Source organism: Leptopilina boulardi, unplaced genomic scaffold, assembly GCF_019393585.1.
Source record: "Leptopilina boulardi isolate dan_hultmark-lab unplaced genomic scaffold, ZJU_Lbou_2.1 LbouV2_31, whole genome shotgun sequence".
Classification (NCBI taxonomy): Eukaryota; Metazoa; Arthropoda; class Insecta; order Hymenoptera; family Figitidae; genus Leptopilina; species Leptopilina boulardi.
The window spans coordinates 2,130,174-2,155,802 of NW_026137874.1; the positions used below are offsets into that span (position 1 = coordinate 2,130,174).

The following is a 25,629-nucleotide window of genomic DNA, read 5'->3' on the forward strand; positions in this document are numbered from 1 at the left end:
TACAATTTTAAAAAAATATATTATTAATAATTTAAATAATAAAATGAAAATTTATTATATTTAATTTATAATAATTTATTTTTAATCACTATTTACTTACCTATATATTCAATTTTGAATAATTCACCTTTCTATTGAAACTGACTCTGATTGGTCATTAGAAACTTTCTTGTCCAATCAGCTTTAATCAGAGTGCACTCTATATTTGTGTTTTAAAACTTGGTGTAACGGAACGAGTGAAACGTAATTTTAATTATTATAATTATGATTAAAATATTCTCTAAATAAAATTACTGAGTTACCTTTACTTGACATAATAAATCGAGCCAAATTAATGTGTGTATTTTAAAATAAATCTTCAAGACGTTAAGCAAGTTTTTTCTAATTTTTTTCTTGTCAACAATTTTTGAGGTTAGTTTTCTATTATTATTAAATGAAACAAAATAAGTCCATATTTTTACATTTTTCTTCTTTTATTTTTATTAAATTAAAAAGAAATTATTAAAAAATTTGTTTAAAAAAAAAAACAATATTTTATTCATTACAGATACATCGATGTTGGGAAAATTCAAGTTACTGTTTATCTATTTTCAATTTTTGTTTCAAGGCTTACTCCACATGTTTGATTGTAGGTTAAATTATACCTATTTATTGTAATTTAAATATAAATGTCAATTAAATGCTTTCAAAAATGATGGTTTCACAACCACATTGTAGTACAATTAATAGAAAGAATTCAAATTCAGTGAATGAAACTTATGAAAAAATGACAAATGAAAAAAAGGTAACAAAAATTGATGAGATGACAACTAATGGATTGCGTGTACCAGGTTCAAATTGGGAAAAATACAAAAGCCTTTTGGGAGAATCGAAGGCTACTAATAAAGAATCAACAGAATCATCAATTAATAAATCGCCGAGAAAACGTTATCGAGCTAAAAAATTCGATAATCAACAAGAGGATTTACAGGTTTGTTTTGTTTTTTTTCTTTTTTTTTTCTATTTTAAAATATTAAACCATTTCAAATTTTAACAAATTTTTACACAGGTTCCAATGCAATCGAAAGCGGCGAAACAAATTTTAAACGAACCAAAGGAAGGTGAGGCAATTTTAACAAAACAAATTGCAATGGACTGTGAAATGGTGGGAATTGGCGATGGCACTGAAAATATGGTTGCACGCGTCTCATTGGTGAATAAATATGGTAATTGTATTTACGATAAATATGTGAAGCCAACGGAGAAAATCCAGGATTATAGATCGGCAGTGAGCGGAATATATCCACATCATTTAACTGACGCTGAGGAATTTAAAATTGTACAAAATGAAGTTGCTGAAATACTTAAGGGACGTTTTTTAATTGGTCACGCAATTAAACATGATCTTGAAGTTCTTTATTTATCACATCCGAGATGGCGTATACGCGATACATCGCGCTATAAACCATTTAGAAAAGTAGTCAATGGCAATACGCCGAGTTTAAAAAAACTCGCATCCGAATTATTGGGCATTGAAATACAAACCGGTGAACATGATTCCGTTGAAGACGCAAGATCGGCAATGCAATTGTATATGATTTATAGGAAAAAATGGGAAATGGAAGTACGTTCAAAAAGATGATGGCGATCTCACCAAGTTAGTGATATTAAAAACAAACAAAAAAATTAACCTGCATTTTTCTTAAGAATTATAAATTCTCTATATTGTTGATCTTAGACTCGAGATCCTTTGTCTCAGGGAAACTTCGTAAATTATTATTATTATTATTATTAATATAAAGTAAATTTTTTTCCCATTGTGTAAATATGTTAAATCTTTTTCTTAATTCGTTTTTTTCTAATTACGTTTTTCAATTGTTACGTAAAAATTAGATTTTGAAAAAGGAAATTTATTTGAAAAAAAAAACTTGAAGTTACAGTGTAAACTAGTTTTAAATTTGAGCGATTTCATAAAAAAAAAAAAAAAAAATCGAAATGAAATAGCTGAGATGGAAAAAAGTTCTTGTGGATTTATTGTATCGTGCCTTAAGTTGGCCGGTTTATTTTTCATATATGAAATAAAAAGACTGTTTGGATAGAATGTTCGATTTTGACCTTTTATGGAAAATTGAAACCTTGAGAAATTCTATTTCCGTAATTTTAACTATTAGATTTATTTGGAAATTTAACTTTCCAATTTCCAGAAATGGATCATGTATAATTGGAGGGGGTAAAGGTCAATGCACATAAATGATTATTTTACTCACAATCAGAATGCTTGAAAAAAAAAAATATATATATTTAAGTTTTGATTGTATTCGGACTTTTAGTGTAAATAGAATGTCGTACGAGACTTTATTATCACTATCATTCAAACCGCCGAACGCATTTCTTCCGATTCTTTTATTTCAACAGTTTCTTTCATCTGAAACTAAATTTAGTGCATATAGTAAGTAAACTTTTTTTTATCTAAAAAAAATTTAATTAAGGACAAATTTTATTTATTTATTTCAATTTAGAATAATATTTTTCAATTTAATTTTTTAATTTTTTACTTTTATAATTATAATTTAATTACAATTCAATGGCAAGTGATTAAAATTTCTTAGGAACAATTTAAATGGTAAATTTTTTTTAGAAGCAAAAAAATGCGAATTGCAATAATCGGTGCAGGTTCAGCAGGACTTGCGGCACTTAAAAATTGTAGTGAATTAAAAAATGAAAATGATTCATCAATGACAATTAAATGTTTCGAAAAAAGTGATAAAATTGGAGGCACTTGGGTCTACACTCCAGAAATTGGAGTAGATCGTTTTGGATTGCCAATACATTCCAGCATGTACAAAAATCTCAGGTAGGTATTACATTTAAAAAAAGAAAAAAAAACTATTTTAAACATCTACAAAATAATTCATTTTATTATTTTCTAATTAATTTAATTTTGTTAATATCTAATTTTTAATTTTTTTCTACAATTTTCCAATTTACTAAATTCTTAATTTATTTTATTATTTATTCTTTTATTTATTTTTTATTTATTCTTTTCCATTATTTATTATTTGACTATTAATTACCTTTTACCAATTTAATTATTTAATTGAATATATTTTGAAATAGGACAAATCTTCCAAAAGAAGTGATGGGATATCCCGACTATCCAATACCGGAAAATGAAAAAAGTTACTTAACTCGTTCGGAGATTGTTGATTTTTTGAATTCTTATTGTGATCATTTTCAATTACGAAAATTTATTTCTGTAAGTTTCCTTCTTTTTAAGAGAGAGAGAGAGAGAAAAAAAAACATGTTTTTGTCTTTAATTAGAAAAGATAATGATTTAAAAATTTATATTTTCTTTTTTTTGTGATAATTTAAAAAGAGTGAACGACCTATTTTTTATGAGTAATTTTGAACAAATAAACGAAGATATCTTGTGGGATTTTTCTATCAGATAAACCGCAACCACAATCAAGAAAAATAGTGAAGAAAACATGATAATCGTGTGGAGATTTAAAATGAATAATGAATTTTAAAAATAAAAAATATTTTTATTTTATTTATCATTTTTTACAATTTATATTTATTTAGATAATAATTTTAATTTGATTGTAGTTTCATCATAATGTAGAATTGGTGGAACCATTTGAAATATCTCAACCGAAAACAGAAGAGAAAAATTGCAATCTACAAAAATGGAGGATTAGAGTTAAAAATTTATTAAATCAGACTATAATTGAAGAGATATTTGATTTTGTGATGGTTTGCAATGGACATTATTTCGAACCAAGTATTCCAAATATTAAAGGCAATGATATATTTTTAGGACAAAAAATACACAGTCACGATTATCGAGTTTCTGATTTATTTAAAGATAAATCTGTTATTGTTTTGGGCGCTGGTCCATCAGGAATGGATTTAGCTTTAGAAATATCTTCAGTTGCAAAAAAAGTGATACTCAGTCATCATTTGAAAGATCCTATTCTTACGAAATTTCCACATAATGTGATTCAGGTTCGAACTTTTATTTAAAAAAAATATATATTTTGAAATTCATTTACAAAATATTCTAATTTTTTTTTTTTCAGAAACCCGATGTCTTGGAATTTGAAATTGACAAAGCAATTTTCAAGGATAATTCTAAAGAGAAAATCGACATCATATTCTACTGCACAGGTAATAACTTTTTTTGTAAAATAAAATAATAAAAGACCTAATTTTCCTCTTTTTTTTAGGATACAAATTCAGTTTTCCATTTCTTGCAAAAAATTGCGGTGTAAGAGTTGAATCAAATATGGTTACACCATTATGGAAACATTTAATTTCAATAGAAAATCCAAGTCTTGCCTTTATAGGTCTTCCATTTTATGTCTGTGCCTTTAGTATGTTTGATTTACAGGTAAAAATAAATTTTGTTTTCTCTATATTTTAAAATTTGTAAAAATTTTAATCAATTTTAATAAATAAATAAAAAGGTGCGCTTCACTATAAAATATTGGAAAGGAGAGAAACAATTTCCATCGAAGGAGATAATGCTTGTTGAAGAAAATCGCGAGAAAGAAGAAAAAATAAGTCTTGGATTGCAGACTAAACAGTTTCATATGATGGGACCAAAACAGGGAGAATATTATGATGATTTAGCGAAAAATGCCGAAATAACTCCATTGCCTTCTGTTTTAACAAAACTTCATAACGATAGTAGTAAACGATTTTTGGACGATTTGGTGAATTATCGACGTGATAGATATAAAATTTTGAATAATGATAATTTTGTACAATTGGAAAGTTTACCATTATAAAAATATTTAATTAAGTTAAAAAGAATATTTTTGATGATGAAAAAACATTTTACAACTCAGTTGTATTTATTAAAGAATAGCAAGCATAAAATAATAAATAAATAAAGTTTTCTTTATGCAAATTTATTAATTCCTTTATTTTTAAAAATTTTTGTTTTTGGACAACCTGTTGATTGTCAAATGTCAACCTGTCCAACCTACAATTTTTTTATTTTTTGACTCGAAATTTTAAAAATTGAAAAATAAATTTAAATGTAATTATTCAAACTAAATTGAAAATTATGCTTCAGAGAGGAGGAATTTGTGATATTCGTTGTCAGGCATTTTGGACATCAGTTATTAAAAATGAAGAAGCAATGCGAAGAAAATGGTACAATAAAAATAAAGATTTATTATTGGAAAATTTTAAATTAGAGGATCAAAAACTTCAAGAATTAAAACAACAGCTGTCGTCAAAAAAAAGTTCATCAAAAAAAAGTTTTGACAAAAAAAAGAAACAGGTACGTAAGATTTTAAGTTTATTGTACAAAAAAAAAAAAAAAATTTTTTTTATTTTTTCTATTTCAGATAAAAAGAAAAGCAATAAAATCAGATGTATCTCAACAGGAAAAAGATACAATTAATTTTAGTTTTATGAAGCCAATTGATTTGAAAGTGAAAAATATTCTTTACGAATCTGGTGTTGAATCTTATGCCGCGGCAAATAATTATTTACGCGAAAGGTAATTATTAAGGAAATTAATTTTTTCTTTTATTATAATAAACTTATTTTTTTCAGATATAAAGAAAAACCTGTGGATCGTTTTAATTATAAAGAATGTTCAAGTTGGGAAATTGGATGGCGTTTAAAAGATTATCCACCAATTCCTCTATCACAAGTGGGAATTCGATCGATTATACAAACATCATTTTATAGACGGGATGCATCAAGTTTAACACGCGATCCAAATTGGTATAGAATGTGTCAAACTACAAATGCAAAAAATTTCAACGAACTTTAACAATAAATTTAGATGTGAGTATATTAAAAAAATATTTTTAATATGATTTTGTCTTTAAATTTATTTTACCGATATTTGTGATATTAAAATATGTTTTAAACTTGGATGTAATTTAAATATTTGTTTTAATGATTTCATTCTTGAAATTGTGAATTCTTCAAAAGACTGAAAACATTCCTTTTCGTTCTCTTGAATTTTTTTCAATATTTCTTTATCTTTTTTACATACTTGAGTCGAATTTTTCATTATTTGATTGTGAGTTTTAATTTTTTCCCACATACTTTCTTTCTGTGGGATAAAAGAAATTAATTCTTCACTTTATTCTTTATATTTGAAATTATATAAACATACCTTAGAACGGTTCGTTGATTTTAATTCAATGATAAAACGATCATTTTCTGTGAAATCAGTTATTGTTTTCATTTCATTTTCTGAATGAAAATCATCAGCTCGTTCGAATAATATTTTTTCAAAATTATTAATTGAAAAAATTGAATTTAAATTTACAATTTTTTGAAAAGGTTTCCATTTTCTTTCACATTTATCAACAATTTCAATAATATGAAATTCTTTATTTTCTTCTTTGAGTGATTTTTTATAATTTTCAGAAATTTTCTTTTCCAATTCAAATCCTAATATTGCTTCTAACGAGAGGAGAAATTCTGCCTGTCCAGGTACAGCGCCAAAGGCAAAATTGATAAATTTCTGAAATTCTTTTACAATTTCAATTATTATTGTTTCCCATTTTTTATTATTATTTTCATTATTTTCAAAAGATTTTTCCTTTAGTAATTTAATCACTTGATTTGCTTTCAACAGCATATTTTGTACAATTTCAATTTGTTTCTGTAAAATAAAATTATGAAAACATTTTTTTGAATGATTTATTAAAATTAATTTTTTTAAATCATTTTGTCCCTACCTGAAAAGTTTGATGAATTTCATTTTTTTCAGTACAACAACGCATTCTTTCTGAACATAAAATATAAGTGAGATCTGCAATTTTTTGTAATTCAAATTCATGAAATTTTCTTTGAAATTCCTCTTCTTTTTGTTTAATTATTTCTTTCATTGTCTCATTTATTTTTAAACAATCACGTTGTCTTTGAAATAGAAAAATTAGCGAAAACAAATTAATTAATAAATAATTTTTTACATTTCAATACAATACCTTGTAGTTTCATTAAATTCAGTCATCATTTTTTCCTTCTCAGCAATAAGTTTCAATTCAAAATTATTATTTAAAGAATTAGTAACAAATTCAATTTCGTCTTTAATTTTCTCCAACATTTCACGTGAAATATTTTCTCGTTCTTCTAAAATTGCTTCTTGCATTTTTAATTTGCAATCATTCATTGTATTCTCCAATTGATACTGTCAAAAATGAAAATAATTTAACTTAAACTTAAAAATATTTATATAAATTAGAGAAAAAGAGAAGAAAATAATTTTTACCTCCAGTTCTTTGGTAAAATGGGATTTTAATTCTAAAATTCGATTTTCGTATTGCTCTTGGGTTTTTTCAAAAACATCTTTAACTACTCGTCTCGTTTCAGCTTTACTCAAATTTTTTTCTCTATCAAGATCTTGAAGAAATTTCATTTTTATTCTCTCCTCCGTTTTTTGACGATATTTTTCTAAAACTTGCTCTCCAATTTCTGCAAAAATATATTTTTTTAATTCGAAATTATAAATCAAATATTTCACCAAAAAAAATGAATAAAAAATTAAAAACTTACGTAAAATTGCATTGTGCGAACATGCTTTAATATAATCAGTGTGAATTGGCGATTTTAAATAATTTTTGCCCATCAATTGATCACTGGATGACATATAAAGTCCTTTTTCTGGACCAGCAAGTGATATTCCTAAAATCCTTGAAATTTCTTTATGACTCAATTTAAAAACAACATTTGCAAGTTCATCTCCCAAACTAATTCTCATTTCCAATTGCGTTGGAAGCGAGTTCTTTTTCAGCATTTAAAAATTATTCTTTATCATACTTGTAAATTTAATTTAACCCCTTTTGAGTGTCAACAAAAATTTATTTTAACTCTTTTGTTTTTGTGATAATAAAAAAAAAAAAAAATTGAAAAGAAGAAACAACAATTTGAAGAAAAAGTAAATTTTATTTTCATCAGTTTTATAAAAAAATTTCAAAACTATTTAAATATAAAACTACGCGTAATAATTTTACTTCATATGTTTTTTTTTTTACATTCGATTTTTTAAACAAATTCACTTCATTCCTGCAAATTTACAATGAGAATTTTTAATATTACAGAGAAATTGTATTCACACACACACACACACACACATACACTTTTTTCTAAACAGCAAATATTAACAAACCCGTAGAAAAAAAGTTTTGTATTTTGCATTTAGGAAAAAACTATTCAATTAATCAGTCAGAAGTTTTAAGTTTTAAAATCGAACAATAAATTTTTTTTTGAGCATTTTATATTTATACTGAATTTGAGTTTATCCAATTTAATAAATCGGTTATATAATTGCAATAATTATTTTATGCCCCCCGGTTGTAAATTCGGCAGTTTTATAATTAATACAAACAATACTGAATTAATTAATAATAATAAAAAAATAATGATAATAATAATCAAATAAAAAAAAATACTGAATAATATCGAACAAATGAAATAATTTCATCATTTGTAATTGAATTTAACTATTCAAAAGTTAGGAAAACTTATTTAAATACAAAAAAACTAATTAATTATTTATTATTAAAGTTAAAAACATAACTTTTTTTACTGATATTTTGTGAATAAGTTATTGTGTATTGAGAAAAGAAGAGCGCAAATTTTGCAGCAAGCAAGAAAAACTTTGCCTCATAATTTTGCAAAGTACAAATATATTTTTTTTTTTAAATATTATTCTTTGCAAAATTAGAATATCTATTATTTTTATTTAAAGTTGCGTGTTGCAGATTTAATAGGCAATTTAATATTATCTAATTCAACGTACGAATTGCCTGTTAATAATTCCCTCACAGATTTGGCATTTTCAAAATTTATGAACGTATAATTTTCATTCGGTTTTCTGTATAAGGAAACAATTTTTCCATATCTGAAATAATTGATTAGTTACTTTTTTTTATTGATATTTTAATAGTTTCTATTTTTTTAAAAAAATAAATTAGAATATTCTTTTTCAGAAAATTAAAATCTATTTTTTTCAATTTATTAAAAAGAATTGTATTTTTTAAAATGTGTAAATTAATAAAAAAAAATTGTACATACTTGGAGAAAAATTTCTTTATCATCGGATCGCTAATAATTGAAGTTGTATTACCAACCCAAATGGCTCTATCGTTAACATCCTTAATTATTGGCACCTTAGAATTAATGGTAGTTACAACTTTTGGTTGTATAATTGATTGAGGAGTTGGTATTTTTAAAGTACTAAAACAAATTTCGAATTTTAATTTTTAAAAAATTAAAAAACAAATTTTAACTATTATTTTCAAATTATAAAAGTTAAAAATTAAATATTTAATTTAATTATTTTTAAAAAAGTAAAATTTAAAAAATCGAAAACAGATAAAAATGAGAAAAAAAATACCAGAGTGATGGTATAGAAGGTTTTTTCACAAAACTTTGCTGATAATTGGACAATGAACGAAATAATCTTGTTAAACAGGGATTATCCTCATCATCCGAATTATAAATATCATCATCATCATCATTATCAACATTTTTATAAATATAATCATTATCATCATCATCTGTAATTGTTTTATCAGCTAACAATGTAATTGCACCCTGCAATAATGTAAAATATAAAAATTTATTAATTCAAAATTAAATTAAATTTTCATTTAATTCAAATTTTTTTTTTTTTTAAATGAATAATTTACCTCAACGGTAGGACAATCACGAAGTACTTCTAATATGTCCCTTTCGCGAAAACCCATTGATAATAATTGTAAAATTTTCACTCGCAAAAGTTCTTGATGAATTGCCGAATTAGCTTGACTAAAATTATAAGCCTCATCCAAAAATTTTTCAGCCTCTTTAAAATTCTGTTTCGAAATGCAAAAAATAATTACATATATAAGAATTCAGAGAATTAATCAATAAAAAAAAAAAACCACATACTTGTAAGCCACAATATGCTTGTCCGGCACGAAATTTTGCTGTAACTAATTGTTCATTGTCCTTTGTTACTTTAATGACAGATTCAGCATCTTTTAAAGCTCTAGAAAAAAAAAGAATAACAAAAATTTCTTTCTAATAATTAACTTACAAAAAAAAAATTACTAACGATTTATATTCTCCTATTCTTAAATAGCAAAAGCTACGATTTAGAAAATGTCTCAATTCAAATGAATTAAAACGTATTGCTTCATTTAGAAATTGTATGGCCTTTGAAATTTTATTCTCCATGAGAAGAGTGATGGCACGTTTTCCAAGTGAAATTGATTCTTTAACATCAAATGCCGTATCTGATTTTTTCTGTTAGAAAGAAAAATAATTTAGTAAAATTGTTCTTTTAATTTAGTAAAAAAAAAAAATTAAAAATATAAATATTATTCATTACCATTGAGGAATTTAATGTTGATGATGAACCACTTGTACTTGGTAATGATGGTTTTATTTCTTTTTTATTAATATTAATATTTACTTTAGTTGGAATTTTTTTAGTTACTACTTCTTTGCGTTCAATTTTTTTTGTTTTAACAGAATCCTTTTTTTCTGATTTCTTAAGGGCATTACTCACAAATGCTGTATTTTCATCGAGAATATTTTGATCATCGACAATATCGTCATCTTCTTCTGTTTCGATAATATTGTCCAAATTTTTAATATTATCATTTGTATTTGTTTCATTATTAACTGATTCTTTATTATTTTCTTCATTTTTAAAATTTTCCTTTAACTCATTAACTAATTTAGAATTTGTTTTATTTATATTTTCCGATTTTTTTTCTAATAATTGCTTCTTTTTCTCGTCATCCTTTTGTTTTTGTGTTTCCTTTTTCTCCTTTTGTCGTTGTTTTTTTAATTGTTTTTTCGACATTTTTTCTTGTTTAATTTGTTTAGGCAATTCTTTTTTCGTTTCATTAATTGTAATTTTTTCATTATTAGATGATAAATTTGTATTTTGATTAATTGTAACAATAGGTTTTGATTGAATGGTATTATCAATTTTTGTCTTTTCAATAGGTATTGATTTTTTTACATTTTTATAAATTTTATCGGGAGCATTTTTAATATTTGTTGTTTTACCATCTTGTAAAATTACAACCAATTCATTCCAATTGGTTGTTAAATTTTTTTTCTTTGATTGTTTTAAAATTCTATATTTTTCAATTGCTTCATACATGCATATATAAATTTTATCATAATCACAAACATAAACTTTTTCAGCTGATACTAATTCATCGATAGACTCTGAACTTATATTTGATGAATCCTCAAATGAATCATCATAACTATCACTAAATGAATAGGTATCATCTTCCATATCATTTTTATTTCGTGAATGGAAATACGAATACGACGTGTATTCCATTTTTATTTAATATTATTATATGTCATATATATAAGCTGAAAATAATAATTAAATTAAGAAATGTTAATATTTATAAAAAGTCAGCAAACTAAGAAACAATAGATTCTTATCAATCGATAACAATTTTTCTCCTTCAATTGTTAATGAAAAGTCAGGAAAATTTACAAACAAAACTTTATCACAAACAAAGAGAAAAACTACGAAGACAATATTTAACAGCAAAAAAAGAAATCGTAAATATAATATTAAAATCTAGAAAAAATCTTTTATTCAATTGAAATAAAAGAACATTGTTTATTTTATCGTTAAAAAAATTAATTAAAAAAAAGCGACCATATTGCAAAAATATTTATTTTGAGAAAAATTTTTTAAATTTACCCAATAACTTACTTTATTGTTAATAATTAATAATGAAATCCTGCAATCTCACTATTTATATTTGAGACAATAATATTATTTCACTATGATAATTGATTATAATAAAATATATTTTTAAAACAAAACAAAACTATATCGTTTTAACCACGCGTTGATTTTCTAACTGTAACGGTCACCGGGTATTTTCCAGAAAAATTATACAAATATTCTATTTGTATAAATTGAATTTAATGAAAAATATGTAAAACCTCTTAAAAAATATAAGAAAAACAAATAAAAACGCTATGTAATAAAAAAAAAACACCTACACGAAATTGATAAAAAGCAAAATCTCGTATGTCAACTTTCAATTCTATTAACTGACTATATCTATATATGTTAACTCCAGGGATGGGTACATAGCATATTTTATTTACTCGTTACGTATTTTACGAAAAAAAAGTATGAATTAGCCTTTACAGTATATATTATAAAAAAAAGTTTATTCTTTATTTAAATGGATAAAAACTTTAGATTATAAAATATAAATACTTACTATTTTATAAAAATATGTGAAACAATGTGCATTTGATGATATAATTCAATTATTGTTACAATTTTGCAAAATTATATGTTCAGGGTTGGATAGTTTATGTTTTTACACGTCAGTCTCTTTAACGCATTTTAAAGACCATTGTTTCTCATCTTTTGTTTTCTTTGTTTATGTTCAAACAGTGAAGGCAAAAAAAAACGCCAATAACCTTCAAAAAGTTTAAAATTACCGGTACAAAAGGTGCATTTTGCATACTTTTGTTTATATTTATATTCACCATTTATTCATTTCGATTAAAGTATATTTATCTTTTTACGCGAGTTTCTTCGATATTTATATAATGAAAATGCTAATTTCTAGTCGATAACAAATAAACATAGCATAATCATAGTTTACACATTACATTTTTGTGAAATTTGACGCAAAATTTTTGAGAGTAAATACAATGAATGAAACTGGGGACGTGTCAATTTTGGAAAAATTTCAAGAGCCTAAAAAACGTTTTTGGCTGGTAAGTAAATAAACACTTTTTTTTGTATACAGGTAAAAAATTAATATTTTGAGTTTTATTATTTAAATTATACTCACTGATATCTTGAGAAAGGTGCTGAATTAAATACTGAATTAAACTTGGTTTAAAAATAAAATTGCAAATGTAGGCAAATATTTTCGTTCTTACAAAATATTTATAATTTCTGAGTAATAAACAGCTAAATGTTATTTTTTTTATATTAATTTAATACGGCGAAAATTGATTGAATTTTTTTTTCCGAATAATATTTAATGTAAAAATAAAATATTTATAGAGATCTAGAAAGCGTCCAAAAAGCGATGCCATTAGTATTAGTTCAATGGATATTTCCATTGATTCCGTGGGTGGAAAAAAGAAACGACGAAGAATTACTGAAGTTGCCAGTAATATATTTTTTTCATTACCATCAGTTTCTGGATCGGAAAAAAAGCGTAAAAGAGCAAGTAATAATCAATTGGATGCATCTTTTTTATCATTTGCTGGAACTGATGTTGACACTCATAATACCACATTAAAACAGTATGTAAATATTTATTTTAGAAATTAAAATTCTTTTTTTTCTATTTTCTTGTATTTTTTCTTTTTTCATTCTAGAAACGAATTAGCAGGTAATGTGGCATTACGTAGTTGGATGGTTGATATTGCTGAGAGCAATTTAAAAGATTTAGGTTCAACTTTAAGTCGAAGAGAAGTAAAAAGACAAGAAGCTATTTATGAATTATATTGCGGTGAAAATGTTCTTTTAAATGATCTCTCAGCTTTGAGAGAATCTTACTACGATCCTCTTCTTTCACTTGATATTTTCAATACTTCCGAATTGGATACACTTTTTGGAAATATTGACAGTTTCATTGAATTGCACAGCGAATTAAGGGATAATTTAGTTAAACTACGTGATCAATCTGGTTTCACTGATATCGTTGGACCGACAATAATCAATTGGGTATGAAATTTATTTTTGCAATTTTTTAATTAATGTATAGCAAAGAAAATAAAAATTTTCTTTTTCAGTTTTTGCAGTTAGAAACATTATACATTGAAAGATGTAGAAAGCAAATTTGGGCTCGACATCTTCTTGAATCGAGAAAATTGTCAAATAAACGATTTCAGGAATTTATTAAAAAAAAATTGGAAACTTCTCACGCTGTTGATTTATGGACGTATTTGGATGTACCACGTTCGCGTGTTGTTAAATATCCACTTTTGGTTAAAGAAATTCTCAAACATACACCATCGGGTCATCCAGATGAAATTTCTCTCAAAGAATCGCGTGAAATTTTATTGAAATTATTAAATGAAATTGATAAAGCAATGGGCGAAGCTGAATGTCAATTGGCAAAGACGAAAATTAATCCAAAATCTGAATTTGATTCTGACAAATGCGTTGAAAACGCTGCTGAATTAATAACCGAGGGACAACTTCGCGATTCACGCGGAATGGTAATTTTTTGTTTTTAAATTTGATTTTTAAATTAGAAAAAAGAAATTATATTTTTCTGTTTTTTTTTTTTTTTTAGAAGTATCATTGTTTTTTGTTTGACACTTGTATGGCGTTGACGAGACCCGTGAGACGGACCGTAAGAAGATATAATCTTACTTTTCCAATTGTGTCAAATAAAGAACATTGTTTAGATATTGAATCAACGAGTCAAAATTTACCAGGATTTAAAGTTGGTAAACATTGTTTATTCGTGGACGATGAACATCAAAAACGACATTGGATTGATTCATTAAAAAGAGTATTTCAATTTCAAGAAAATGAGACAGTTACTGAAAAGGAAAATAATCGCTTTCAAAACGTTGATTTAAAAAAAAGAACAAAAGCAATGGTGAGGGAGAATAATTTTTCCTTTACACTAAGGAGAAATTTATTGAGACCAAAATTAAATATAATCGAATCTTCGTAATTATTTTTTTTTTCCTCTTTTTTACATTCCGAGTAAGAAGGTAAGGGAATTATTTTTTATAACTATTTTTAAGAATTAAAAACTTTTTTAATGAAAAGTTTTGTAAAAGAATAAATTGTCAAATTTTTTTATCGAATTTTAAATGTAACAATATTGTAAAAAAAAGGTAGTTTAATACCTTAATCTTCCCATTGTATATTATCCCGTTTTTTTTAGATTTTCTATATCTATAAATAAATAACGAGGATTTTTTTTTTGTATTGAAAAATAAATTTACTACTTTAATAAAAGTATATATTTCACTTTTAAGTTTTATAGTCAACTTTTTCATTATTTTATATATATATATAAAAGTTTTCACCTTAAATATTTTTTTCGAGTTCTTTACAGGGTTGAAATAATTTGCACTAAAAAATTCTAAACTTTACAAGGTTTCATGGAATTTCCATCGGGATATCGTTTTTTAAATGCTTTTATAAGTTGTGGATCAATTAAATGAATGCCATTCACTTGATTACCGAGAGTTATCCAATTTGGTTGTACATTATGTGGACGACCGAATAATTCAATTTTTCTCGTACCAGGACTCATACGTTCAATAATACCATAAATTTCATCAGGTTTATGACTTGTTGCTCTAACTTCAGCGACAATAACATCGCTATCTAATCCACGATTAATACGCGGATTGCCCTTCATTCCAACGAGACAATGTTCCTTTCCATGATTTAGCCAATGACCCGTACGTCCTGTACGTATAATACGTTGCAATTGATTTGTTTTCACCCATATTATTTCATCAACTCTCTCATAGCCCCATAATTGTAAACATTCACGTCCAAGTTCCATTGCTCGTCCCGTTACCCAAAGAAACAATAAACCCTCATCTTGTAATGCAGGAATTCCCAATTGTCGCATTTCATCATCAGACATTGTTCCATAGGGAAGTTCCATATGAATATCCCATGGTGGATCGGCCATTATAACAGCAAATTTACCCAAAACTGTCATATCCAAATAGCGAAGATCACATTGTATCCATTGCGGTGGATAAAGTGTTAATTCACTTCCCGTTGTACAATTTGAACTTGCACTTGCATTTGTCTCAATATTTGTCGTACTCGTATTCTCACCGTCAAGTGAAACATGATTTTCCCTCTGTTGCTGTGAACTATCCACTTCATAGTGAACATACCTAAAAAAAACATTTTTTTAAATTTAATTAATTAAAAATTAAATTAATTACTCACTTGCATGTATCCATATGAAAGCAAGTATTCAAAAAACTACAATCGCCCAACGATTCATCAGTGTGACTTTGAATAATTTTCTTGAAATGTAATTTTTTACATTTACCACCACTTGCGTGATTAATTTTTGCACAATCAATACGTGTTCCGTGGGGACAAAATTCCATAACTTGTGCACCACCTTGCGAACGAAATCTTTCGGCTAATGATTTTTCCTTAGACGTTTGTTTCGATAGAAGATCAAGAATTTGTTCGCCAACTTTTTTACTTTCTTTTTCACGAATTGTTGGCATTGATATCAATGACATGATATCTTCGATTTTATCTTGTTTCGATTGTTTCTCAGGCGGTGGACAATCTTCATTTGATTCTGAAACTGATGATTCAGTTCGATCTGGACTCTCAACAATGAGCGATTGATATGGCGATTGAATTGATTGCGCCTCAATCACTGAGAATATTGTATAACCAAAAACTCCATTTTCCGTAACTTCCTTCATTCTGTGAAATTTTTAATTTGAAAATTAGAAGAAAACAAACAATAAATTAAAAATATTATTTACTTTATAACATCCTGTGCGGCTAATTTTTCCAATATTTTATTCATGTCTTCATAAGAAACATCGGCGCTTAAATTTTTTCTCAATTGATCCAAAAGATCGGCTGATGTTATTGGTAAATGCGAAGTTGATTCATGTAATATACAAAGAACGTCATGTTCATATTCGGAATGATCAGAACGTACCGATGCAGTGGTTTCAACTGTAAAAATAATTATGTAAAATATTAATTGCTAAATCAAAAAAGTCTGATCGCAAAATTGATTGCGAATTTAAGGTTAATTTTCCACACTGTCCCTAATTATTTTATTCTCGCAAAATATTCAAATAAAAAAAAAATATTCTTTCATTTTTCCAGATCAAAAATTACAAAACATAATTTAAAACAAAAAATAATTACCAATAACATTTTGTGACTCCGAAGACGGTGAAGATGACAATGAAGCTGTCGAGGTAAGTGTAAATAATTCATTTCTCTCTCTTTTTCGCTTTTGTAATTTTTCACGTAAACAATTTCTCTTAATTTTAATAGCTTGTATTTCTTCAAAAGCGTCTGACATTTTAATAATTTATTTAAATAAAAATATCACATTTGCATTTCTTTTGAAAAAAAAACATAAAAGTAAAGATACAAACTTTTTTTCCACTTCTTTTTAAATTAACATCAAGTGAGAAAATAAATATTTTTTATTATTAATTAAAAATGTCATATTTATCACTGATTGTTTACATCCATGTAAAACAAGAAATAAATAAAAACAGAGTTACAAAATTAGTGGCAAAAATGTCATGTTAAAGGCGGGTTCACAGTGGACAAAATTTTGGACAGTTTTTCTGCGACTGCGCATTCATCGGCATTTTCAAATTCAAAATATTACAATGTAATGTAAAATGTTTTAATGGGTGAAACTAATTTAAATAAAATAAAATCAGTGTCTGCTTTGATAAAAGTAATTTTATTTTTTTCATTAAAAACCTATCTGGAATGCGACTCTACACGTGTGACGGGTACAATATGTAAAACTACTTACTACAATATTTATATTTATCTCTATATGTTTTATGATTTTTTTTTGTAATCAACATAATATATTCTTATATATAATAATAGAACATTGTAATGCTTTATAATATTTAGAGTCAGGTGGCAAATATCAGTGTGAATAATTTCTTTTTCTTTCTTTTTTTGCCTTTCAATTTTTTTTTTTAGACTTTCAACGTCATAATCAACACTGTAGCTCTCTATCAATACAATACAATATATAATAATATAATATAATATTGTAATATATATTTCGCGTATTAATGGAAGTTATTTACAAAAATGTACAGTGTAGTAATTCAATTCCAGCACATTCTTCATTTTTTTTTTCTCAGGGCAACTTTTCGCATTAAACAAACTCTTCTTTTATATATATATAATATATATATATAGGTGCATCTATAATTTATATCTACATTTATAATATTTTTTTTATGTTAGTCAAACTAACGGGAAAATACTGCGTCGAGGGTAGCTTTTATATAATGAGACTCAATTATTTTTGTGTACTGTAAAGATTTTAAACCGAGACACGCATTTTTTTTTTTTTTTTTTAAGATTAACTTGAAAACGCACCAACACCTTCTAATCTCATTTTATAAATGAGGGACGAATAAAACAAACTATTTAATCTGTAATAAATCGATCTCAAATATATTCTTGTCTTGCAATAATTACTTAACAAATTCTTTTTTTAAAAAAAAGTTTATCAGCACCTGAATTAAAATTAAAAATTCTCATTAAATAAAAATTTGTAATTATATTTAAAAATTTTTTTTTTTAAATGGAAAATAATTTATGCTGAAAGAATTAATTCGAGATCGATTTTCAATTAATGGATAAAACAAAAAGTGCAAATGTGCTCATCACCGTGCATTGACAAAATTAAATAATACTATTGTGAAAAATATATGTAATATATAAATGTAAATTATCTTATGTAGCAATATTATAAATGTCGTGTCATGGGTTTAAATGTAGTTTTATCTCAGAATTGTCACAGTGCATTGCCTCAACGCGATTTCAAATCTAAGTAAATTGTTTTGTAAAAGAGAAAAAATATAACACTTCGCTGAAATCATTTTTAAAAATTTCAAATTAACTATTTTTTTCGGCGACTATTTAGGCAGATTTTTTTTTTAAATGAATTTGAAAATACAATTCAGTTTTATATCTCAAAACTAATTTGTTTAATTCAAAATTTAATTTCATTCAGCGATGTGTAATTAAGCGGTATTTTACATTGAAGTACATTGATTAAAAAAAAAAAATTTTTTTTTTAAGAAACTGCACTGAGTATAAATAACTTATTACAAAGCTACACAATTAAATAACTTAAGTAAAATATATCAGTCCGCCAGGATACATTATTTTTTTAACTCAGCAGACTTTAAAAAACTTTTTTTATATACAATAATATCGAGTCATCGATATTGCTGAAATCTCAAACTCTTAATTTTTTTTTTTTGTACATCCTCATCAATAACGTGTAATTAATTCACAAAGCGCATAACTTGTGAATAAAAATTGTTTGCAAATTATCTTATAAATAAATTCACTGTCATCGGATTTAATAAAGCTCTTTTTGTTTTTTTTTTTTTGTTAAAAAAAAATTTTTTAGTACTTAAAATAAAAATTTAATTTCGCTGATTGCGAATTTTAAAACGAAAAATCAGTTCACTTGTTACATTTCCATTCTAAACGAATGTATATAAGTAACAATAAAATTAATAAACTCACTAAGTTTCCGTGGAAGCGATTATTAATTTATAGGATTTCATTTTGGAACCAAAACAATTTCCATTTTTATTTTTTTCCTTTAAAAAATAGAAAAATAAAAAACAAAAGAATTAAAACTAATTTTTTTACAACTTTTAAAAGTGGTATATTTAAAAAAAAAATATTTAAAATCCTTATTATTAAAAAGTATTTCAAATTCTGTTAAAAGAGAACATTTTTAATGAAAAAAAAAAAAAACGAATAAACAAAGGAACTAGAACAAAACTTTTTTCTAGTTTTTTTTATGCTTTCTTAAATTAAATACGATTAAAATAAAGTAATAACATTTGATAAAGAAATTATCTATTTTTTTAAAATCTTATTTTGAAATTAACTAAAAATAATTTTGAATTTGAAAAATATTAACATTTTTGAGAGTCAACAATTTAAAAAAAAAAAAATTACTGGTTCCAACATGAAAACTATTTAATCTCTTTTCTGTATTTTTAGTACGTTTTTTTCAAATAAACGTTCATGTTAATGTATTTAAATAATAGCAATTTTCATCATCCGCTTTCGATGTAAGTTTCAACTTAATTTCATATCCCATTCACGATAAGTCAGTTAAGATGATTTAGTGATTTTTTTTGGTCCACGCTGTAGATATGAGCTAAACCGAAATACAAAATCAAAGCAGCTTTCAAAATATCCAAGATTTTTTGTTTTTTTTTTATCAAAAATAGATTTAAAAAAAATTAACAATACGAATCAACTCGAGAATAAAAAGTAACTTGAATTTTTCATTGTACAATTTTTTTTAAAAATATTTTCCAATAACAGTGAAACTGATAAAAAAATAATTTAAGAAAATAAGTACTCTAAAAGCTAAATGAATTAAAATAAAATATTCCACTGCTATTTGAAAAATATTTTATATTCTTTTTTTTTTTTAGTTGGGGCACATGAAAATCTCCCAAATGATATTTTTGAGAATAAAAATTCGATATAATCAAATTTGATTAATTTCTGTGATTTAAATATTAAAGTTTGTTTGGGAAATTTTCATGCACTCCTTCTTAGACATTAGCTGCAATGATTATGTATTTCCTGAACGTTCAATCGACCGATTTGTAAAAATTCTGCTAAATTACTTAAACTGCTTACGTCGATTCACGTGCTCGTCACCTGATCAGACTGCTCGTTAGTTGTTTGTACCTCGGGAATTTTCTCATCTGTACAAAGCCTCTTTATTTCCGGTGGTTGATCCGATTGACTTGAACTTGAACTTGTTTTCCTCTTGTGTCCCGAATTACTACTGTGAGATGATCTTGACGAATCATGTTTCCTCGAACTTTTATCTTTCGATTGACTATGTCCTGAATCTTTATTATTATGTTTATCCATTCGTTTTTCATCCTTTCTTTTTTCATCGTGTTTCGATTTCGATTCATCTTTATCTTTTGTTGTTTCTGTTTTATCAGATTTCTCATGTCGTCTACTGTGATGTTTACTCCTCTCTCTATCCTTTTCGCGTCGTCTCTCGTGATCCCTTTTTTCTTTATGCTTACGATCCCTATCATCTTTATTATTGTCCTTTTTACTGTGTTTACGTTCATTATTTTCATTATTGTGCTCACTAATTGTTGGTCTCGATGATGATGACGATGATGTTGATGATTTATTGTCATCAACACTAACGCGCCTTTCACTTTCATTCGATGATGATGAAATTGAAGCTGATGAATTACACAATGATGACGAGAGTGATGTACTAAAATTCTTTTGTTTTTCACTTACATCCTCAGTTTGTGTTTCCTCGGGTTTTTCATTTTTACCAGCTTCCTTCATTTCTTCCTCGGCCATTTCAATGAGTGCCTTCACTGCATTCTCAGTTGCGCACTCCATTTTTGCCGTGAATGACGACACTGTTTCAATTTCCAATAATCGATAAGATTTTTCAACCTTGACTTTATCCTCGCCAAATAAACGTTCGGCAATTTCGAAACTTTCCTTTCTAATTCTCTCGAGCATCTCTTTTGAAGCGATAGCGACTCCACTTCGTAATGATTGACAAACTTCATCAACATCGGTTTTTGATTTGTAAATTGCAACTTCGAGAGCTTTATCGACAACTTCAGTTGCATATGTTTTGCCAGCAGCTTGCCTTGCTGATATCATTTCACCATCAATGGAAATTTCCACATGTTGAGGAACTGCTGGCAAATCTACCCTCAATATATTTTCCGTTTTTGATATTGTTGAATCATTTTTCGAAATATTCGAATCAAACGTTGAGTGTTCAACTTTTTTCGAATTACTACTCGATGATTTTGAATGACGATGCTCTGATTTACGTGAATCATCATGCTTTTTCCTATCATCGGAACGATGATGACTACTTGATGATTTACTACTACTGCTACTTTTTCGATGTCTATCATCTGATTTTCTCTCTCTTCGCGTATCATTTTTCTCTGAGCTTGTTTTACGTTCAAGTACATGTTTCTCCGACTCCAATGTTGAATGAGATATTTCATTAATCTCCTTTGACGAACAAGAATGTCTCGCGCGATCCCGATCTTTACGTTTACCATGTTGATGATCGGATTTTTTCAAATTTCCCTGATATTCAGCGGCACGTTCCTTTGCCTTTTTCTCCTCCAATGAATCACGACGATCGGCCGCCAACAATCGTTGACGATCAGCATTTTCCTTTTGCTCTTCGTTCACTTCAATTTCATGATGTTTCTTCTCCTTATAATGTATATGTGCCGTTTCACTAAGTGTTCGCGTATGTTTAATACCCGATGGAAACGCCGTCTCGGGATAATACTGTTTTAATCTCACGTGCCACGCGATACTCGACACTGCCGAAACAGTACGAAATTGATGAATAATATTCCGTGGCAAAAAATAAATATCATTATCATAGAGATTAATTCTCGCATAACGAATTCCCTGTCGTCGTAATTGATTTAATTTTGCGTCCTCAATCCATTGTACACATTGCGATATTGGCGGTTCATGTAAATCCAATTGTAATTTTTCCACAAGCTCTTGAAAATCGCCAGCATAAAATGCAACAACATCTTTTGTTATTCGATTATATTCAGCTGGATAACCACCGTGAACTGCTTTTAAAACACCAACAGCAGCTGTTGTCATTCTATCCAAACCATGTCCTACATGATCAGCATGTGCACGTGTTCGATCCTCAAACATATATTCCCGGGCTTCACTTAATCGTGGCAAATATTGTAAATTACGAAGTTCATTTATTCCCGTTCTACGTCGTTTACAGGGACTTTTATTTATATCAGCAGTTGGTACAAGTTGTTCACCAGGTCGTATCCAAAGTATTGGACCGTCATTTGATTCTTGTGGACTTTCCATCGTCACCGCTGATAATGGACCCCATGGCATTGTCTGCAATTTTAATTTCGATTATTATTTAAAAATTTTTTTAAATCTTTTAACATTACTTTTTCAATATCTTACCAATCTTAAAAAGACATTCTCCTCTAATTTTTTCAAAACATCAGGAAAATAGCCACCAACTTCTTCATGAACAGTTCCAACGAGACTAATTTGATGCAATGGTCCATATCGTATAGTACCATTACTATAGGATTTGCAAATTTGATCTTTATACTGTAACATTGTTGTTGTTTCAATATCACTGTTTCTTCCCAAAACACCATTTTTAACAGTCAAAGTTGGATAATGCATTGCCATATGATCAAGAAGATCCGGCAAATAAGCAGCGGCATTATGAACTATTCCCATAACATGATGAGCATTTCCATTCTCATCTTCGCCAAAAACAACCTGGAAATTAGAAAAAAAATTTAGAAAAAAATTTAAATTTCTCAAATTATCAATTTCTTACCTTAAAATATTCCTGTGCCAATTCTTCGACTTCGTCATTAGACAAAATATCAATTTCATCTTGATACATGTGTACAACAGTAGCACCACCATTCGGATAAGTTTCTATATGAATAAAATCCTTATATTTGAGTCCTTGTAGTGATTCGTGTTTAATTTTTCCTTTATCAAGTGTTTCACACATTTTTGTTTGTAAATTTAACCTTAAATTATCATGATTGCCCTTTTGTGGATTTGGCGAAAGTATTTTATGATGTTGAGAAAATGAATTTCTATCACGTTTACATTGAATTCCAATATTTGCTCGTTTTATTTTACTACGTCTATAACAACGTGTACAATGATGTCTACTGTGTTCTTTTCGTTTGTCCTTCGAGGAAGACGATGACGACGATGATGAATGTGATTTATTTTGTCCACTTTGATCACCGGAAGACTCGTGTTTATGTTTTGATTCTGTTTTTTGTAACGTTATAACATGATTTAATTTACATTCGTTCGATTCAATTTTTATTTCTGTTTCATTTTTAATTATATTCGATTCAACGATGATATTCTCATTTTCCAATTTCACTGGATTCATTTTATTATCTTCCAAATCGAGGATTTTTGTCATTTTCTCCATTGTTGGACAATTTTCATTTTTTACATCGGGTAATGATAATTTTGCTGTATCCATTGTAATTTTTGTCGATGGTACAGCTGTTGATGAACTTATTGGAACCAGGCCATGATCATTTGTAACACGAGGTGGAAAATCAGGACTTGGAGGACTATTTAAAACTGCGCCACTACTTTGTGGACTTTCGGCAAGTTGTGAGTTTTTACTAGAAATATTCCCACATTCCTCTATTATCACCGGAAACACTTGTTTTTTATTTTCACAGATAATATCACTGGTGTTGGTAATGTCAGTCTGAAAAAATTAAATTTTTGTATTTTAATTTTTTTTTTAATGATTTGATATATTTTCATATTTTACTCACATGGACAGAGAATACTTTTTCATCTTCCTCCTGACATACTGTTTCTGAATTTTCCTCTTCTCGAGCCTAAGATTTATTTAAAAAATATTAATTTTTTAATCAATAATTATAAATTTAATATTTTTTTTTTTTAAATACATACATGATGAGAAAATGTAGAATGTTCCAGTGATGGATAACTAGCTGACACAGTTTCTAGATGTTTACTTTCTTCTGAAATTTTTTTAAAAAAATAATTCTTAATTTTTCATAATTAATTTATAATTACAATTGCATTAACACTTATCAAAAATGGAAAATTATATTTCAAAACATAACAGAATTTAATAATTAACTTAACAATAAATAAAATTGCAAAAATTAGGTAAAAATTCTTAATTACTCCTGTGATGAATATAAAATGACAACAATTACAAGAGATAAAAGTACTGAATGTCAAGAAAAATGTCTTTTTTATTACAATAACTGGTAATTTTCTCAATATCTCGAGTATTTAAATATTATATTAAAATTAAGTATTCATTTGCTTAAAATAAGAATGAGAAAACGAAAAATAAAGAAATATTAGTGTTTGCCAAAACGCCAAGGGACAAATTGTTAAAAATTACCCTCAGGCTCACGAGGAAGACTGGTAGCTTTGTTTGTGTCTTTGGTGTTGCTGTGATGCGACATGCCGCGAATTTTTAGAGGAAGAATATGTAAATTCGAGTTGACAACGTGAAATTCGTTGTTAACTTTCTCTGCATCACCAGGAGTTTTTTTTAATGCTGAGTTCGCTGACGATGACGCCTTGGTGAATACCGTGGGCGTCACGTCGGGCGTCTTCGCCAAACGTTGATTAAAATTGTACCGATTTTTCAATGTTTGTGCACGTTACGTCACAATACTATATTGTCGTTCCAAATAAACTCACACGCACTTTAATTTTCACTATTTACATCGCACGTTCATTTGACACAGCATTCTCGCTATAGTTTCGGATGCCATCTTGATTTTCTTGAACAACATCCTCAATTGAGGTTATAAAACACACATTATTATTGGTTCATTCTTCTTTATCGACTGTATTTAAAGAATTTCATTGGTCGACACAGTTTCTCACAATGTGGATACGACCAATCATAATAATCAATATATCGCCATTTATTGTTAATCCATTCGTCTGCTTTTTCAATATTTTTAAAAATAATTTTATTAAAATTTTTATTTTTTTACAATAAACATTTTAAGAAATACACATTAAAAAGTAAAAAATTGTTTAATTTTTTATAAAGTTAACTGTAATGATTAACTATTTATAAGTTTGTTAAAAAAATGTCATTTATTTTAAAAAACTGAAAAGTAGTACTTTTTTTATTTTTTTAATAAAGAAGCATTTTTATTTCAAAGAACGGAATCTCGTCATAGAAAACAGAGATCTCTGTAGAAAAGAATTTGTAATAATGATTCCATCGGTAAAGTAGAAATGTAATTTGTTTTTCACATAAAATATTAACAAGTTGCTCTATTTTGGCCTAATTTTCAAAA

At 26.7% G+C, this 25,629-nt stretch overlaps 8 protein-coding genes across 9 annotated transcripts; 4 read left to right on the forward strand and 4 right to left on the reverse strand.

Moving 5' to 3' along the window:
- The first annotated feature begins 199 nt into the window (after positions 1-199).
- On the forward strand, positions 200-1,980 carry LOC127283505 (uncharacterized). The gene is made up of 3 exons (XM_051308443.1): positions 200-411; positions 548-970; positions 1,049-1,980. Exons 2-3 carry the CDS (start codon positions 680-682, stop codon positions 1,619-1,621), a joined length of 864 nt encoding a protein of 287 aa, XP_051164400.1. The 5' UTR covers positions 200-411; positions 548-679; the 3' UTR covers positions 1,622-1,980.
- A 233-nt stretch (positions 1,981-2,213) lies between these two features.
- LOC127283504 (senecionine N-oxygenase-like) lies at positions 2,214-4,894 on the forward strand. The gene is made up of 7 exons (XM_051308442.1): positions 2,214-2,428; positions 2,618-2,833; positions 3,097-3,235; positions 3,589-3,987; positions 4,062-4,149; positions 4,209-4,372; positions 4,449-4,894. The coding sequence occupies exons 2-7, from the start codon at positions 2,628-2,630 to the stop codon at positions 4,770-4,772; spliced, it is 1,320 nt and encodes a 439-aa protein (XP_051164399.1). The 5' UTR covers positions 2,214-2,428; positions 2,618-2,627; the 3' UTR covers positions 4,773-4,894.
- A 133-nt stretch (positions 4,895-5,027) lies between these two features.
- LOC127283506 (uncharacterized) lies at positions 5,028-5,773 on the forward strand. The gene is made up of 3 exons (XM_051308444.1): positions 5,028-5,272; positions 5,340-5,494; positions 5,551-5,773. Exons 1-3 carry the CDS (start codon positions 5,054-5,056, stop codon positions 5,771-5,773), a joined length of 597 nt encoding a protein of 198 aa, XP_051164401.1. The 5' UTR covers positions 5,028-5,053.
- Positions 5,774-5,780: 7 nt separating this feature from the next.
- On the reverse strand, positions 5,781-7,838 carry LOC127283503 (uncharacterized). Of its 2 annotated transcripts, XM_051308439.1 has the most exons (6): positions 7,513-7,838; positions 7,229-7,431; positions 6,945-7,147; positions 6,696-6,876; positions 6,125-6,619; positions 5,781-6,061 (listed from the first exon to the last, which is right to left on the reverse strand). In XM_051308439.1, exons 1-6 carry the CDS (start codon positions 7,751-7,753, stop codon positions 5,834-5,836), a joined length of 1,551 nt encoding a protein of 516 aa, XP_051164396.1. In that variant the 5' UTR covers positions 7,754-7,838; the 3' UTR covers positions 5,781-5,833. The 2 variants fall into 2 exon arrangements, with proteins under 2 accessions (XP_051164396.1, XP_051164398.1); XM_051308441.1 differs by lacking the exon at positions 5,781-6,061 and having other exon boundaries at positions 6,492-6,619; positions 6,696-6,769.
- Positions 7,839-7,882: 44 nt separating this feature from the next.
- Positions 7,883-12,058, reverse strand: LOC127283181 (uncharacterized). The gene is made up of 8 exons (XM_051307889.1): positions 11,699-12,058; positions 10,334-11,343; positions 10,058-10,248; positions 9,892-9,991; positions 9,651-9,815; positions 9,356-9,555; positions 9,034-9,195; positions 7,883-8,860 (listed from the first exon to the last, which is right to left on the reverse strand). Exons 2-8 carry the CDS (start codon positions 11,306-11,308, stop codon positions 8,698-8,700), a joined length of 1,956 nt encoding a protein of 651 aa, XP_051163846.1. The 5' UTR covers positions 11,309-11,343; positions 11,699-12,058; the 3' UTR covers positions 7,883-8,697.
- A 324-nt stretch (positions 12,059-12,382) lies between these two features.
- Positions 12,383-14,681, forward strand: LOC127283150 (neuroepithelial cell-transforming gene 1 protein-like). Its single transcript, XM_051307841.1, has 5 exons — positions 12,383-12,729; positions 13,025-13,269; positions 13,345-13,693; positions 13,762-14,190; positions 14,268-14,681. Exons 1-5 carry the CDS (start codon positions 12,664-12,666, stop codon positions 14,655-14,657), a joined length of 1,479 nt encoding a protein of 492 aa, XP_051163798.1. The 5' UTR covers positions 12,383-12,663; the 3' UTR covers positions 14,658-14,681.
- A 248-nt stretch (positions 14,682-14,929) lies between these two features.
- LOC127283149 (N6-adenosine-methyltransferase subunit METTL3) lies at positions 14,930-17,211 on the reverse strand. Its single transcript, XM_051307840.1, has 4 exons — positions 16,868-17,211; positions 16,471-16,669; positions 15,908-16,408; positions 14,930-15,852 (listed from the first exon to the last, which is right to left on the reverse strand). The coding sequence occupies exons 1-4, from the start codon at positions 17,025-17,027 to the stop codon at positions 15,075-15,077; spliced, it is 1,638 nt and encodes a 545-aa protein (XP_051163797.1). The 5' UTR covers positions 17,028-17,211; the 3' UTR covers positions 14,930-15,074.
- Positions 17,212-17,404: 193 nt separating this feature from the next.
- Positions 17,405-25,107, reverse strand: LOC127283141 (uncharacterized). The gene is made up of 6 exons (XM_051307831.1): positions 24,711-25,107; positions 24,245-24,315; positions 24,103-24,168; positions 23,118-24,032; positions 22,727-23,056; positions 17,405-22,654 (listed from the first exon to the last, which is right to left on the reverse strand). Exons 1-6 carry the CDS (start codon positions 24,772-24,774, stop codon positions 20,399-20,401), a joined length of 3,702 nt encoding a protein of 1,233 aa, XP_051163788.1. The 5' UTR covers positions 24,775-25,107; the 3' UTR covers positions 17,405-20,398.
- Between the last annotated feature and the right edge of the window lie 522 nt (positions 25,108-25,629).